This window comes from Taudactylus pleione, unplaced genomic scaffold, assembly GCF_031769625.1.
Source record: "Taudactylus pleione unplaced genomic scaffold, aTauple2 ptg000066l, whole genome shotgun sequence".
NCBI lineage: Eukaryota > Metazoa > Chordata > Amphibia > Anura > Myobatrachidae > Taudactylus > Taudactylus pleione.
Window position 1 is genome coordinate 7,142,028 of NW_028284468.1, and position 16,430 is coordinate 7,158,457.

General features: G+C 43.0%; 1 protein-coding gene and 1 pseudogene across 1 annotated transcript in view; both read right to left on the bottom strand.

Moving 5' to 3' along the window:
• Positions 1-523: 523 nt before the first annotated feature.
• The window catches only part of GK5 (glycerol kinase 5), a 63,179-nt gene continuing 47,272 nt past the window's right edge, over positions 524-16,430 (bottom strand). Inside the window, exon 16 of the mRNA XM_088466623.1 lies at positions 524-4,474. Coding sequence (XP_088322749.1) covers positions 4,326-4,474 — 149 coding nt within the window. The 3' untranslated portion in view covers positions 524-4,325. The remainder of the gene's footprint in view (positions 4,475-16,430) is intronic.
• On the bottom strand, positions 12,912-13,030 carry LOC148534411 (5S ribosomal RNA; annotated as a pseudogene).

A 16,430-nucleotide genomic window follows, 5' to 3' on the forward strand; every position in this document is an offset into this window, starting at 1 on the left:
TCGTGTGTGTTACAAAGCACCAAATCGTGCAGTCGGGACTGCCGGGGAGTTCAAGGGAAAACGTACTATGAATCGCATCATACTACATGGTACTAGTGTATGGCCAGCATTACAGTTTGATGAACAAGTCGTTCTAACTTTGTGTTTGATATTCTAACATTTGCAAATGAAGAGACACAGCTGGTCTGGGACACATTAGATGTAGATATAAAAATGCAATAAAAAGTTGGAAAGTCTGCATAAGATTTTCAAACAAATTCTATGTTGATATATTAATCTAAATCCAAACTAAGAAACAAAGCCAGCATACACCAGACAGAGTTTGTTCAGATGTGAACTTCAAGGACATTTTTATATTACCGCTTTATATGGTACATGATGCTGCTATGTACAAATGTACAACAACTACCAGGGTTTTCCCAGTCAGAAAATAACTACACCATGTAATATATAGATTGTGCTTAGGACACAGGTTAAAACCCACTTCTCCAGTCTAGGATAAACACAGCGCTTGTAGATGTCAGGCAGTGATGTTTTGACAATTTTATTTTATATTACAAATTAAAATAAGAAATAATTGCATGCTTAGGCATACTAAATATGTATTACAATGTAATTATGTACAGTACACATCCAGTTAGACTTAATTGGCTCACTGGGAAATCTTCAAAACATTGAGATAATCAGACATAACATTGAGGTAAAGCAGATATACTATTTTAAAACATAGGTCCTCATTCAGAGCCGCTCGCTAGCGGCCGGACGCTCGTTCCGAGCGATGTTCGCACATCTGCGCATGCGTACGGTTTTTAGTACGCATGCGCGAACCAGTCAGTGCGGCCGAAAATCGTTTGTACGCTATATAGCGAGTGCCTGCTATTTTGAGTGACAGAATGAGGCGTATGTGGGTGGTAACAGGGGAAGGTGTTTGAAAACGGGGGAGTGGAATTCGAACGCAGGCGTGCTGAAAGGTCAAAACGGGCGTTTTAAGGGAGTGCATAATTAATCCAGCAGCGTCATTGACCACGTCACTTGTTTTTTTTTAACTCAGAACTTCTCGCAAAATAGCGGTTGAAAAAACCAACCACAAGAATAGCGAGCAGTTCATACGCTGTACGATGTACTCGATTAATCTAATAAATAGCGGACATGACGTATGGTGCGAGCGGCCAGGGGGCGTTTTTATCAAATAAACGAGCGTATGTTTTGCTCGCTCGTTCAGACTTAGAGGTGTGAACAGACTGCAATTTGCGAACGGATCATTTGAATAGCCACCCCTTGTTTTTGAACGAACGACCGCACACAGCGAACGGCTCTGAATCAGGCCCATAGTCCCAATTTGCTTCATCCAAAATAGTGCTGCTGCCCCCTGGGCCTGTACAATAATCCCGGTTTGGTGCCACAGGCAGTCTGTCGCCCTGCTCTGCATCTACATAGCTAGCGGATTGGGTAGAGGCAGAGGATGCTGCCCAGCTGCTTAGGTTGTGTATAAAAACAGTCAGAGCAATTGGACAGAATCCTCTGCTTGCCTACCGGTTGCAGCCATAGATACAGCGAAAGGCAGTACTGTACAGCTGATGGAATGCCAATTGGTTGAAGGCTCTGTCCATTCACCAAATCACAGTGGTTGTAGGTATCCCCACAATGATTGGTCAATGGCTAGAGGTATCTACTAATCAGAGGGCCTGATTCATTAAAGGATCGCCACTGCGATTGCAATAGTGATTATGCACACAGTTCAACTGCGATAGTATTCTAATCCATTGCGATCGCTATGCCGTTGCAGCACTAAATAAGGACGCCCACGCTACCTTACACACATACATAATGTTTAGCAAAACTGCGAAACCATCGGTACAATAGAGTACCATCTCAGCCTCACGCACACTTGCACAAGGTCAGACCTTGCTCAGAAATTGACAACTTCATTGCACGATATTAGTCCTCAGGTTGCGTATGGCATCGCAGTGGCTAATTTATACACGTCCCTGCAACGGCGTTGAAACCCACTGGCACGCCTGCGTTCGGCGTGAGGGACCGCAGGATAAGTGAGTTGTTTAGATCGTCCCCATAAATATTAGGCCTGATATTTAACATGGTTGGGCGGGGTCTGAAATTTTATCACCATGGAGGTGGTGTGTGTGGGTCGAGCGGTTCGGTTTTACTTGGTGTTACATTCGGATCTCACAAACAGCATATTATGGATTATCTGGCTCTCACATGTTTTGGATAGCTATTAAGATAAATCTGAATTTGCGCTAATTTGGCGAAAAGTACAGAGACAAAACTGAACAGCTGAGCTCTAATTTTAACAGTATAAGGGAATCGTTGTATTGCTCTCAAACTGCTTGTGTATAAATAAGTTATTTTTGTTTTTAGTGTGTAAATATATGTTTTTACGCCAACTCAGTAATATTAATATTTTTGTTTCAATATAGATTGGGACTTTGCTAACTATATTTATTAATCATACTTTTTATGATTTATCATGGAGACTTGAATGCTCCCTGTATTGTATATTGGTCACTAGGATGTTATCTGTATTGTGTAACGGTAACTTGAATGCGCACGGAATAGTATATTGGTCATTAATATGCTCTCTGTATTGTATTGTTGATCACTAGGCTAATCTTTGCTTTGTTAAATGGAGTTGGTAGAAAATGATGGCCCACTTGCTTGTATTTATCCCCCAGGCTTAAAGTTATTAGTCAGCCCAAAACTCAAATTTCCTTTAAATAGATCACCAAAAAAAATGCCATATTGTAGGAAACAGTTATGAAAAGGGTGGGCTGACCAGAACAATAAGTCTGCATTAAAAGTGATCTGTGTTTTTAAAACAGTTACGCACCTTTTATAAGTGTGCCAATACCCTAGCCAAAATACCATATTCACCCATCTTACAGCTAGCATGAACTGTTGTCATTCCTGTGCTGGTTTTGGTGCCTTTAATGGTGTAAACACACATGTTGAAAGAAAGCATGACAAAAAAAAAAAGCAAAAAAAAAGAATTGGAATTGGCAACAAAATCTTATAACCTTGAAATCAAACATACAAGTCATCCTGTGCAGTAACACAGTCACTATGCATAAGGCACTACATATAAGCCACTGTATCCATGCACAACATTGTATCACTTTCCAGTTATGGGTGTACATTTATTTTAAGCAAAGTACATACACCAAATATGATGATGTTCCAATGTATTACTAAAACATTGATCTTGGGAAAACAAACTCGGTTTTCTTCAATATCAGCAAGTGTGTTAAAGTGCCTTGCAAGCCTGTGTACATGACTTTCTTACAGTAATCACAGAATAAGCACTGATACTTTGAATGCAGTTGATTCACCTTTCTGCACTGAATGTTTAGGCTAACGCCAGACTTGTTCTGCCTGCACCAGTAACATTTGGATATACAGTTCAGGGAGGATTCCATTGTAATAACCAGGGACGTGCAGTCAAGGGAGGCCTGTAATACTCCTGAGATTTGACATAAAAATTATTAGAATAAGACAAAGACGGTATTTATAACTTATAAACATCTTCCTTGTTTATTGTAATCATTTTTATAGCTAACACTCACCAGCTTTGTGGAGCTCCCTGGGACTGCAGGGAGAAGAGAGATGAGGCAGCAACAGCACAGCCTCACTTCTGTATGGTCAGACACCGCTTGCAGAGCTGGGGGCGGGGCCACACCACAGCCAGTAAGCAGCACAGAAAGAGAGCTAATAAAGGCATGCCTTTGAGTATGGGGGAGTGCCTTGAGCACTGATGGACATCTTGGATGTGTCGTGACCAGGAAGTGCACTGCAGTGTTTAGAGATCGAAAGTCAGTCAGCAGCAGCAAGAGAAGACACAGTGATGCAGGTAGGATAATCAATGGACACTGAAGCTCAGTGTAGTGAGGGAAGAGTTAGTGAGTAGGGGGTGAGACAGGTTCCCAGCACTCAGACCCATCTGTATGTGTGCCTCCGCAGCCATTGCCCACAACGCACGTCACTAGTAAAAACGGTGATATTTCTACAGTATAAGTTCTCACCTTCGTTTTCTACTTGTACCAATGAGGCTCTGTGGTGTTACGGATAACATAAAGGCACATACAAACATCATATTAGCAGCACTGAGGAAGAGGGGACAGTACTCTGACATGTGGAGAAAAACAGATCAATGAGCAAAGGAGGAGAAAGGTTACTTAGAATACATTCACATTTGTAGTGGAAATATCCGGTCTCTCTACCACATAGCACAGACTCCCTTTGATCAAATCCACCTGCTGTTTACATTTCATTAGTCCAGTGTCCTATGTGTTTTACCGCCAGCTTTACTGCTAACAGTCATTGTACCAGTTGGAGCATCGTTGAAGTGCCAGCTCCCAGCCGGACATTGAGAGCTCATAATCCTTCAACTTCCGCTGTGGTTCAAACAGGGCTTCAGGCTGTCTGAGCTTCTTCAGCTCCTCTTTGTTAGACCAGATACCTACAAAATGAGAATGGATGTCAAGTATTGCAAATACAAAAAAGTGTTATGTAGTAATGGTATTATTTTGCATCACCAGTATGTATATATAGAAAAAATTCTGGAACTTGTGGAGCATATTACAGTGAACATCTTATAGAGTTGGGTTACAACACTCAAACTTAAAATTTATGGAATTTCTTCAAAATGTGTGCCCCAAAATATCTGATGGACATCTGCAAATGTGGGCGTATCACAGGACAGATCAGGGGGGAAAATAAAAAAAATCTAAACTGATGGAACCTGTTGCAAACATGGCTTGATGCAGCGTACAGCTCTACAGAACGCATTGCATAGTGACTTACTAAAACAATCTTTATTTTATGTTTAATTTTCGGATCTTAAAAATATATATATATATATACCAACAATGTTCAGGCGGCACTCGGAGACTGGTGAACAAACGTACCCTCAACGGAGGGAATTTATTAATGAGCCAATGTTTCGGGGTATTGCTCCCCTTCCTCAGGACAATATATTAACCAAATGTGACAGCAAACAGTGTATAAATACTTAAAATACAATCACTTACCCCTCTGTATATGACCATGTCCACCTGGGCTCCGTCCAGCAGCCGCACTTCCGGTCGCGGCAACTCAGCAGAAACCGGAAGTGACGTCACCTGGCAGAGTCCCAGTGTCATGGAAACCTAATAAACAAAGTAACATCCGAAAAACATTATTCAACAGTGGAATAATGTTTTTCGGATGTTACTTTGTTTAATATGTTTGGTTAATATGTTGTCCTGAGGAAGGGGAGCAATACCCCGAAAACGTCGGCTCACTAATAAACTTTGAGGGTACGTTTGTTTACCAGTCTCCGAGTGCCGCCTGAACAATGTTGGCATATTGCATTGGGGGGTGCTGTCCTCCTGGAGGGCACCAGAGCAAGCTGGGTGTGTGTGTTAAACAGAGGTTTTCCACCAAGGTCGTGTATAATACGTTCTCCCCAAATATTCAGGGTGTCAGCTAGACCTAGTGTACAAAGACCTTTGGAGGAGGCCCTTATGTGCAAATGTTGTAGATGTACCAGGTTCAAAGCGACTGACGTATACCTTGTTTAAAAAGTGCAATAGTCAGCGTACAACCGACATGTACCTTATTAAGTGCAAATGTGCAACAAATGTGTGTATATACTAGTGAAGAAACTAAACTGTGACCAAATTATTAAAAGTTTAAAAATATCGTACCAATTTAATATAATAACACATATATCAAAACAAATGAACATAAATAGATATTCATAAGCATCTCATAATTGACCACGTAGGCTGGCCAAGACGTTCATATCAAGGCACAATTGTGCAAATGTTATATAAAGTGCAATTATAGTGCGTAATATCTAAAATATTGTAAATACAAAAATCAGACTAAATGATATAAATATACACATGTAAATATAGCAGCACAACAGAGTATATACAAGAGAACAATTAATAAACCATAAAAAGTTAAAAAATTGTTAACAATTATTATATTTAAAAAGCTTGGAAGGATTCATGTGAGGCTTATCTGTGTTAAGTTCATCTCAGGCAAGAGGCAGCTGTCCCAACGCGTTTCATCCACAACTGGACTTCATCAAGGGGTGCTGCCAATCTGGGGTTATCCCTTTTTATACCCCTCTTCCAAACAGGACTCAATTAACTCGTTTAACCCCGCGAGTGACGTCACTTCCGTTTAACAACATGCGGAAGTACTTGAAAACATATCTAGGCAGTACTGTGTGGCTTCCGATACAAGCCACACTTCTTTCTGGAGCCCGACTGTCCTCTGATTAGTTCTGTGTTCGTTCCCTACTTCTATTTCTCTGTCGCGCCACTTCTGCCCTTTTCTCAGTTTAGTCACTTCCGCCCTTCTCTCACATCATCTCTCCACGGTGAGCCTCAGCATGGATGTTGCGCATGCGTGGTGGAACCTCCGTCCTTACTGCTGTGCGTGCGTGGTGACTTCTGCCCCAATATATTCATCTGTCTTATGGTCTGTTTTGCGCATGCGTCAGCGCAAGAGATGTAGCGTTCAGATAACCTCATTATTGCTAAGTGCATCTATGTCACCCTTACGTTTTGGATGCTGGTAATCAAAAAAGAAAATATTTTACAGACCAACATTTAGAAATTGGTTTAAAAGTTGCTGCAGAGAATATGATCGAATTTAGTAATCAATGTAACGATGAAAGAGAAAGTTTCAATATATAGAAATTAGCCGTTAAATACGGACTATGTATATTAATTTATCATCATTTGCCATGTGTATCCCAATGTGTCTAATGCTTGTATGTAAATATTCAAAAATGCTCAAAATTGCTTATCTATTTAAAAAAATTTCACAATAAAAAATAGGATTTTGGTACTTACCGATAAATCCCTTTCTCCGATTCCACAGGGGACACTGGAGTTCAAGACAGTGGGGTATAGACGGTGGTAGAGCAGAGCCTGGCACTTTAAATAATCTAGAAGTGTGACTGGCTCCTCCCCCTCTATGCCCCATCAGCCCCAGTTTAAGAACTGAGCCCGAGAGGAGACGGAGGACAACAGAAAAATTAGGAAAAGGAAAAGACCACAGAACGGAACAAGACCGACTGAAGGAGAACAAAGGAACCCATTGCAGGGAAACCATGCAGTCACACAACCATAGAAGGAACCAAACAAAACAGCAAGTACGCAGCGCTGGGCGGGCGTCCAGTGTCCCCTGTGGAATCGGAGAAAGGGATTTATCGGTAAGTACCAAAATCCTATTTTCTCCTTCATCCACTAGGGGACACTGGAGTTCAAGACAGTGGGGACGTCCCAAAGCCAACCTCCTGGGTGGGAAGCGCGGAGAACTTGCTGACCCCTTGGCCAAACCAAAACAGGGACCGCAAAGAACCATAGGCCCAGCGGAAGCTGAGGATTAAGTGTCGTAGAGCACAGGAGACAAACACCACTCCTTGCTAAACAGTCATAGAAACTTCCATAACGTACAGGTTAAGTCAAAAGGAACAGAACGGCTGTCGAGAGAACAAAGACAGTTGAGAAACGTCAGAACCAGTTATCTCAACTGAAATAGACCAAACCGGACCGTTGGCAGCCGAGAGCCCCAACAAGAATCCATAGAAGGGCCGTAAACAAGAACAAACTCGAGAAACCGTACTAGAGGCTATACAGGAAGCTGCAACAGGTGCAGACAGCAGAATCCCAGCACAGCTGGACATAAATCGTATATACAGAAGTATAACAATATCAATATACAGAGCTAAACTTGTCCACAGACTCCAAACAGAGTATGCAGGGAGTCAAAAGACTAGACCGAACAGTCGCCCTGAACCCTCCTTGAGGTCCAACTACAACAAAGTTGTTAACCAGCGGAAGGGTTAGGCCATAGAAGTCTCCAAAGAGTGGAGATCCCACTGGGCCTGAGACTGAGTCGAAATAGAGATTATTGAGACTACAAGACCCTTCAGAGGGTCAGACAGCAGTACATCCCATACTGAAAACAGGGATAAAACAGCAACTGAAACGCTGCCGCTAAAAAGAAAACAACTTCCAACATGATGGAAGTGCCTAGTCAGTACCAACTGCTGGCCCGAACCCTACCAGTAAAAGAGCACGAATGCAACAGTCAACCAGGGAGAGCTACCAATATAGGGAAGCATCCAGTCAGCAAGGCTAGAGCACTAGGACAACCATGAAAGTACCCGTCAGGTACCTGTCAGTGTGATCAAATATCAACAGATATAGAACAGAAAGCCCAACCAGGCCCCCTGCGTGGAACATAGTGACTGTTACACATCTATGTAAAGATGTGCACTAGCCCATAGGTGCGCTTCGGTCCATAACCCCAACAGATTCTAGTAGATAGTGTCACTAATCCAATGTTGTAACGATGCACCCACACACCAGGAAAACTCTAAAGTGTAGAGCCAACTGATTAAAAGAGTGGATGGCTGCTAGGACAGCAGCTAGGGTGCATTAGGGAGAATAACACTATGTATGTCAGGTTGCATGAAAAATGAGCCTCTTCCTAGGCATCAGTGAGGTATGCTCTTACCTTTGAGCGACCAGAATCCCTCTGGACGCTATGTAGAATGTCACTGACCTTTACCAACACACAGCAACCTGCCACGTTAGGAATAGAGAGTAGCTTCAGTGGGCCAAGACCAATGCTCTACAGCACGGACATCCATCTGGAGATGTGCAGCATAAAATACTGTGGAAACTAGCAAAATGTTAGTGGAGACAAGAAAGTCGTAGAACAGGACTCTATACTTGAGCCTGTTCCATAAGGGATGTGTATCTGTATAGTCGTGTTAGACCATACATATACCCCTAAAACTGTCCGCTAGTGTAAGTCCTTACATAAATATGTATAATGGTGAAGTGCGTATTATGCCCACCAATCTAATACCACCCAGGCATTCGATCCTGGGACCCTTCTGTTACTGGTGTACTCGCCTTATCAGGTGAGCCATTTTATCTCCAGATGAACCCGTTTTTGAAGTGGGAATCAAAAAGACGACCTCAATGCTGTGAGGCAGTAATACCACCGCACTAGCCGCGCATCACTAACTTCCTCTTGTATGAGCCACCGAATGGAGCACAGAAGATATAAATCTATATAGATGCACATATGCATACCCTCTAACGTGAGCACAGAATGAAAAAAGGTTTTAAGATCAGCCTATAATGTAGTATATGGTTTTCACATATATGCATGGGAAGAGTACTGCTCCTCTCAAAGGTAAGCCAATGTGAGGCATAAGCCTGGGGAAGGGACCCAAAAAAAGAGCTAACCCTGAGTGAAGGGTATGCTATAACCATAAGTTCTGGCCACAGCACCAGAACAGTGGCTAATACTATACATTTAGGCAAGGTAGCTAGTATACCATGAGATAGCTCAGACTTTAGATGAAGCTAGGCACCCTTTGTGATAGATGCGGTGAGGCAGTTCCAAGGGGAAGTCTGACAGGGGGTAATAGCAGGCGCTGCAATTGGCAGGACTGTGTCTCGTCAGCACAGCGCTACTAGCCGGGATGTGCACCAGCTGAATAACTGGCCCCTCTCAGAACCTCATAACGCGGTGCTATAGTTCAAAAATAAAAGGGGATTGGGCTAGTTCCCATTCTGCTAGCAAACCAGCCATCACTATACTCCTGTCATCCAGTGACAGGCATCCCTACCGTTTGCGCTGAAGGACTCCCAGCGTGGGATGTGGAGGGGATAGGAGACCACGCTAAAGCACTCCCTGCTGCAGGTAGTGCCTAAGCTATACTACCTGCGTGCAGGAGATGACAGTAATATTTCTAAATAAGAACATGAGCAATAATTAAGAGCCATGAAATGAACGGAGCCCAAGGACAAAATTCACCCCAGCCTGTGTATGTTCTATAACTACTGTCCTTAGAAGGGAAGCAGGGGGCGCTGGAATACCGCTCTGAGTGTGCGAAGTGTCACACTCCAGTCAGCACAGCGCTGCTAACCCCATTAATAGAACTGACACTACTTATATCGGCAGGTGGCTCTAGGCCTTCATGATATGAAGTGTACACAAGGGCCCCTTAGAGACTAATTTTATTGAGATATGCGACAATAATATGGAGTACCAGAATTGATATTGAGAAGGGTACCTGTACTTAAGGGTACCTGTACTTAGACATATAACGCGTTTGTCATCCCAAGTATTCATACAAGGAATGGGTGTCTAATAAGTTTGCTACCAAGTAATAATAGGTCCTCTGAACAGGGCGCTGTAGATATAGACTGACGGAAACCGAACTATAACCCCAGGAGGGTGTAAGTACGTATCTTTATATACATTTGTGGACATACAAGAAGGCCCCAGGACATGTATAGGGTCCATACTGGAAGCAATGCCTAAGAGTATCACTATGTAAGCCGCATCACATGACTAGTTTATAGAGCACCATATAATATGTATGGAACTAGCCTACAGCTTCTGGTAAGCCCAGGCGGCTTTCGCATGCGTGGAATTATAGGTAAACCTAATGATAGTGGAAGTATAGGCATACCTACACATATACATAAATATATATATGAATGTATACACACACACACACACACACACACACAACTCAAACCCCAAGGAGAGATAGTGTAAAGCGGAGTTATTGTACCAACTAGCGCATCAGGAGAGCCAGCAACCAATCGCAGCCTCCTTCTTTCAATATGCTAGGTATCCGACATAAAACTGATAAGAACAGATCCTACCTCTGCTCTTATGGTAAGGCTAAGAAGCGATATCCACATATGGATACGCGTACCTCATACAAATATATATATATATATGTATTACATATACATACACCCACATATATGCACACACATACACACACGTGGCTTACCTCCACTCAGGGAGACTGCTCATGTGCCGCATGTGGCCGTCATTCTGCTACTGCGTAGGGGCAGGATATTTTAGCAGCGTGCTGTCCCCGACTGGTTTTGCATAAAGCGGAAGCATTCAAGGCTCCTAATGCAAAACCCCTCATTAACTGAACCTCTCTCCTGCTACACCGGAGAGGGTTCATGGGAGCACTGATGTTGTTCTAGGCCTACAGTTCCCGGTATTCCCAGGCGGTCGTAGGCTGCTATGGCAGGTCATACACGCTACATTGGGGAGCTGCATTTGGTATAACGTTAAGGCTATTAGCCCTATGCTATAGACTAGCCAATAGGGAAGCCTGCTCAGCCCCGCCAGGAGCTGCGGGATGCAGCGTCTCCTCCTGAGTTTAGATGAGAGCTGCTAATAGCTATTTGGTGGTTTCACTGGGGACTGAACCCAGGACCTGCTGTCTGTAATCCAGATGTGATAACCACTACACTATGAAACCTCAGGTAGTGCTGCAAGCACAGGGAGTACACACAAACTCCACACAGCAAAGGGCTGCGGAGGGATCTGAGCCTACAACGTCAGCGCTGAAAGGCAGTCATGTCAACCATTATCTGTTATAGAACAATGATAGCAGAACCACGCTGCTCTATGTCCAGCAGGTCTGTAACTTTGACTGTGCCTCAGCTGCCTATACTAGCTCGCCCTTTGAAAAGGCAGACGCAGCGCTCCTGTTATGGAGAATGTCGGGCCTCCACGCGGTGCTTAAGATGATTCTTTGCACTTGCTGCCTGGGGCACATAGACTGTACTGGGGAATACAGGGCAAGAGGGTGCACGGTGCAACAGAGACTCTCCCGCTATCATCGCACCACTCCCCTAATCAGAGACCTGACTCGCAAGCCGTGGTTCTATAATCCGCGGTGCAGCGTCTCCTCCTGTAACAAGAGGAGGGACATTGCAGGTAGACAGGCGCGCTGTAGCGGCGTCTAACGGGTGCGCGGGAGATCAACCCGGCGCCGGTGTTCTTTTAAGCACTGGCGCGGTGATTACAGACAGCCGCTGAATGGCTCTGTTAGGGTGCGCGGTGCATGCACTGAAGCGGTGTCCACGTGCCCCTGACCATGCCGTCGCCGGAGCTTCTACATTACAAGCCCCGGCACAGTACCGGGAAGCTCCTGCTAGTGGCGCGCCTACCGCAGCTACCCCCTCCTGCTCCCCTCTGGGGAGGAGGACCCGGACTGCGGCCTGTCAGCGCTTGACCTCGCTGCAGTGAGGGGGAGAGCCCGCCTTAACGCTGAGCCACAGATGCTTTACAAATGGCACCGCTGAAATGGCGGGCTTAACAGTGACCGCTAGCGGCATGTCACTGAGCCCAGCTAACGTCCACTGCTCCTGCTAATCAGGAGCAGTGGTCATACTTACGGACTGCTGCGGTCGGGATGCTGGGCTGAGGGGGCGGCGTGGAACCCGGACACATGCCGGTGTTAGCAGTGGCGGGTCCTCGCAGGGTCAGATGACTCCATTATGTGTGCCCCCTCCTTAGGGTCACCGGACACAGGCTGCAGTAGCCGTGTGGTGCCCTTCCCGGCGGCTCCCACGTAGCAGGCAGACTGCCACAGTAAGCAGCCTGCCTGTCCTCAGTGCTTGTCTAATAACTAAAAATATATATGAGAAAAGCTGGAGACAGCCTGATGTGCGACCGGCTCTCTCGGGCACATTCTAAAAACTGGGGCTGATGGGGCATAGAGGGGGAGGAGCCAGTCACACTTCTAGATTATTTAAAGTGCCAGGCTCTGCTCTACCACCGTCTATACCCCACTGTATTGAACTCCAGTGTCCCCTAGTGGATGAAGGAGAAAAGGGGGATAAATGAAGGGGAAAGTACATGGAAAGAAATCCCTTAGATGAAATTGGTGAAGAAGGAGAGGATATGGTGGTGACTTGTTCCTGGAGGTTCATGTTGTAATTCATTCATGGCTTGGACCGTTTGTTTGTAGTCCACATTAATTCTTGATCGTGAGGTGCCCACATTTCAAAGAAGGATTGAGTGGCTGACCGCCATGCTAGGGATATAGGTATCTACAACACTGGGTATTCCCAGGAGGTCTCCCATCCAAGTACTGACCCAGCCCAATTGTGCTTAGCTTCCAAGATCAGACGAGATTGGGCGTAAGTGCAATGGTAAGGTTATAGATACTTCCGAAATATCCCCAGCTGACCAACTCATCCTATTAAAGAAAGGGGGCTATCTCATAGTTCTCGTTGAAGCCAGTCGGGGCCATGGTGTTATGTTGAAATATCCAAAACATCTCTCTTTTCGACAGTTTGTTGCCCAAATCTCCTCCTCTGTCACCCAGTGTAACCTGTTCTATCGCCTTGAAAGTTAATTCTTCAGGATTAGATGCATGATGACTGATGAAGTGCCTGGAAACCGCATGCCCTTCTACTTTATTTTTAATCTTATATTCCTTGGAATCATTAAAATTATAAAAGACTTTTCTCCGTGGATTTAAGTATTTACAAATGCTGCATCTACCACATTTATAGCATCCCAAGCATGGGGGAAGAGAGTCCTTTCTTGTCTGACTCACATCCCTTATCATGCTTGGTGCCAAGGTATCTTTCAAATTCCTGCTTTTTTTTGAAGAGAATGGTAGGTTTAGGGGGTAGAATGTCTTTAAGAACAGGGTCCATGAGCAAAATATTCCAGTGCTTCTGTAGGCATCCCTTGATTTAACTCTCATGTCCATTGTAGGTCGTGATAAAGGGTACAACATTGTTCTTAATTGTTTTATCTTTGTATTTCAGCAGATCTTTTCTCTTAAGGTCTTTTGTTTTTTCTGCTGCCTTTGTTAGAAGTTCTACTGGGTAATCTTTATCTGTGAACCTTTCTGTGTAGAGTCTAATCTGATTCTCACAGTCACTCTTTCGTGCAGTTCCTCTTAATCCTGTGAAACTGGGAATAGGGGATGTTGTTCTTCCATTTTTTGAGGTGTTCACTTCTATAATGTAGGTAACTGTTTGTGTCAACCTCTTTAATGAAGTTTTTCGTAATCACTCTCCCTTCTTCTTTGCTCAGGACGAGGTCTAAAAACTCCACTGATGTGGCACTAAAATGAGATGTGAATTTAAGGTTCATATCGTTGCTGCCAATAAAATTTAAAAATTGGTTAAAATCTTCCTCTGTGCCCTTCCAAATAATGAGGATGTCATCGATGTATCTTTTATACATGACTATATTGTTGATAAAGGGATTATTGGTATAAATATATTTTTTCTTCCAATGTCCCATAAAAATATTAGCAAAGCTGGGCGCAAATATGGTGCCCATGGCTGTTCCACATACTTGGCGATAAAACACATCTAAAAATGTAAAATAATTGATTTAATATAAAAGTCATAAGATCACATAAAAACTCACGGTGTGTGGTCTCCATGTTTTCATCCTCCTCCATGGCCATTCTACATGCATTCACCCCTTTGTCATGTTCAATACAAGTATATAGGGCTTGAACATCAATAGTAATCCATTTGTAATTATCTCTCCATTCAATTACCTCAATGCATTGTAACAAATTTGTGGCATCTTTCAAATAAGAATCTAATTTGACCACATATTTTTGCAGGAAAACATCCACGTATTCCGAAAGGTGAGAAGTTAATGAATCTATCCCGGCCGCAATAGGTCTGCCTGGTGGATTGATAAGTGATTTGTGTATCTTGGGCAGAAAATAAAAAATGGGGGTAGTAGGATTGGTTTTCATAAGATACTGGTACTCTTCTTTACATAAGATTCCATCTCGGAGGCCCCGTAGTAGTAAAGTTCTAAGCTCCTCCGTGAAATCATCCACAGGGTCTTTCGGTGATATAATGTATGAATCCTTGTCGCCCAGCAGCCTATTAGCTTCTTTCACATAGGCTTGCCTGTCCATTAGTACCAATCCTCCCCCTTTATCAGCTTGTTTTATGATGATCTCATTTTTTTTTAAGTTCCTTCAGTGCATGTTTTTCATCATTCTTAAGATTCTGTTTGGTGACCTTCTTATGTCCAGATCACATAAATCCTTCTTCACCTTTTCATAAAAAATTTCAATGTGACTACTTTTAGATTCCAAAGGATAATAAGTTGATTTATTTTTTAAACCGGATTTAGATATTATCTCTTGATAATTCTTTATAGGGGCCGTTTCCTTCCTTATAAAATGTCTCTTCAAAGTCAGGTTTCTCACATATTTATTTAGGTCAATGAACATATCAAATTTGTTCATGTTGGAAGTAGGGGCGTAGTTTAGACCTTTACTCAGTAGATTAATTTCGGGTCTGGTCAAAGTGTGTGAGGAAAGATTGTAGATGCCTTTATTTTTGAGGTCTACTGGAGATTCCTCTTTTTTATGGTCCTTCCTCCCACCGCCCTGTTTTCCTCTCCTTCTCTTATTCTTCTTTTTAGCGGTGAGGCTCGTATAGTGGTCTCCCTGAATAAGGGGTTCCCTGGGTCATGTGTAATGCCTGGGCTTGGTGATAAAAAATGATGTTCATTTTCACTATTGGAGTCGAGTCTTTGTAATGCAGAAAATCTATTCCTTGTATCAATCCTGTGTTTAGGTGATGGTCTCCATACATCGCCCCTGAATTCATTCACCTTTCTTAATTGAAATTGGTGATCATTATGTTCCTCTCTTCTCCAATCGTTCCTTCTCACGTGGTTGGAAGTATTAAATCTACTCCATTGTTTAACTTTGTTTTCAGCATAGTCCTGTTTGTCTCTCAAAAATTTCTTTTCTTTGCCTTTAATGACTGTTTCTTCTATTTTCTCAAGCTTTTTATTGAAAACTTTCTCATTCTCCTTATAATTCGCCTCTGCTTTATATTCCTCCATCAAGCTTTCTTTACTCTTTATCTTTGTTTCAAGTTCCATCATTAAGTTTCACTTCTCACTGATTATCAATTGCATGAGTTCCACTGAACATTTATGTAAAATACTGTCCCATTTCTCCATGAAGATAGCTCTTTCCACCCCAAAGGTGGGATTTTTCAAAAGTCTTAGGCCTCTTGGTACTCTATTTACAGAGATATAATGCTCAAGACCTTTTATATCCCACCATGTTTTGATTTCATTCTCTTCAAAAAAAGCAGGAATTTGAAAGATACCTTGGCACCAAGCATGATAAGGGATGTGAGTCAGACAAGAAAGGACTCTCTTCCCCCATGCTTGGGATGCTATAAATGTGGTAGATGCAGCATTTGTAAATACTTAAATCCACGGAGAAAAGTCTTTTATAATTTTAATGATTCCAAGGAATATAAGATTAAAAACTTTTTAAATTGCAATTCCACATCAGTGATATATATATTGGAGTGTAAATGCGGCCTGGAATATGTAGGGAAAACCAAAGACCCTTGAAACTAAGAATTCAAGAGCATATTCGAAATATTAAAAATAAAGTAGAAGGGCATGCGGTTTCCAGGCACTTCATCAGTCATCATGCATCTAATCCTGAAGAATTAACTTTCAAGGCGATAGAACAGGTTACACTGGGTGACAGAGGAGGAGATTTGGGCAACAAACTGTCGAAAAGAGAGATGTTTTGGATATCT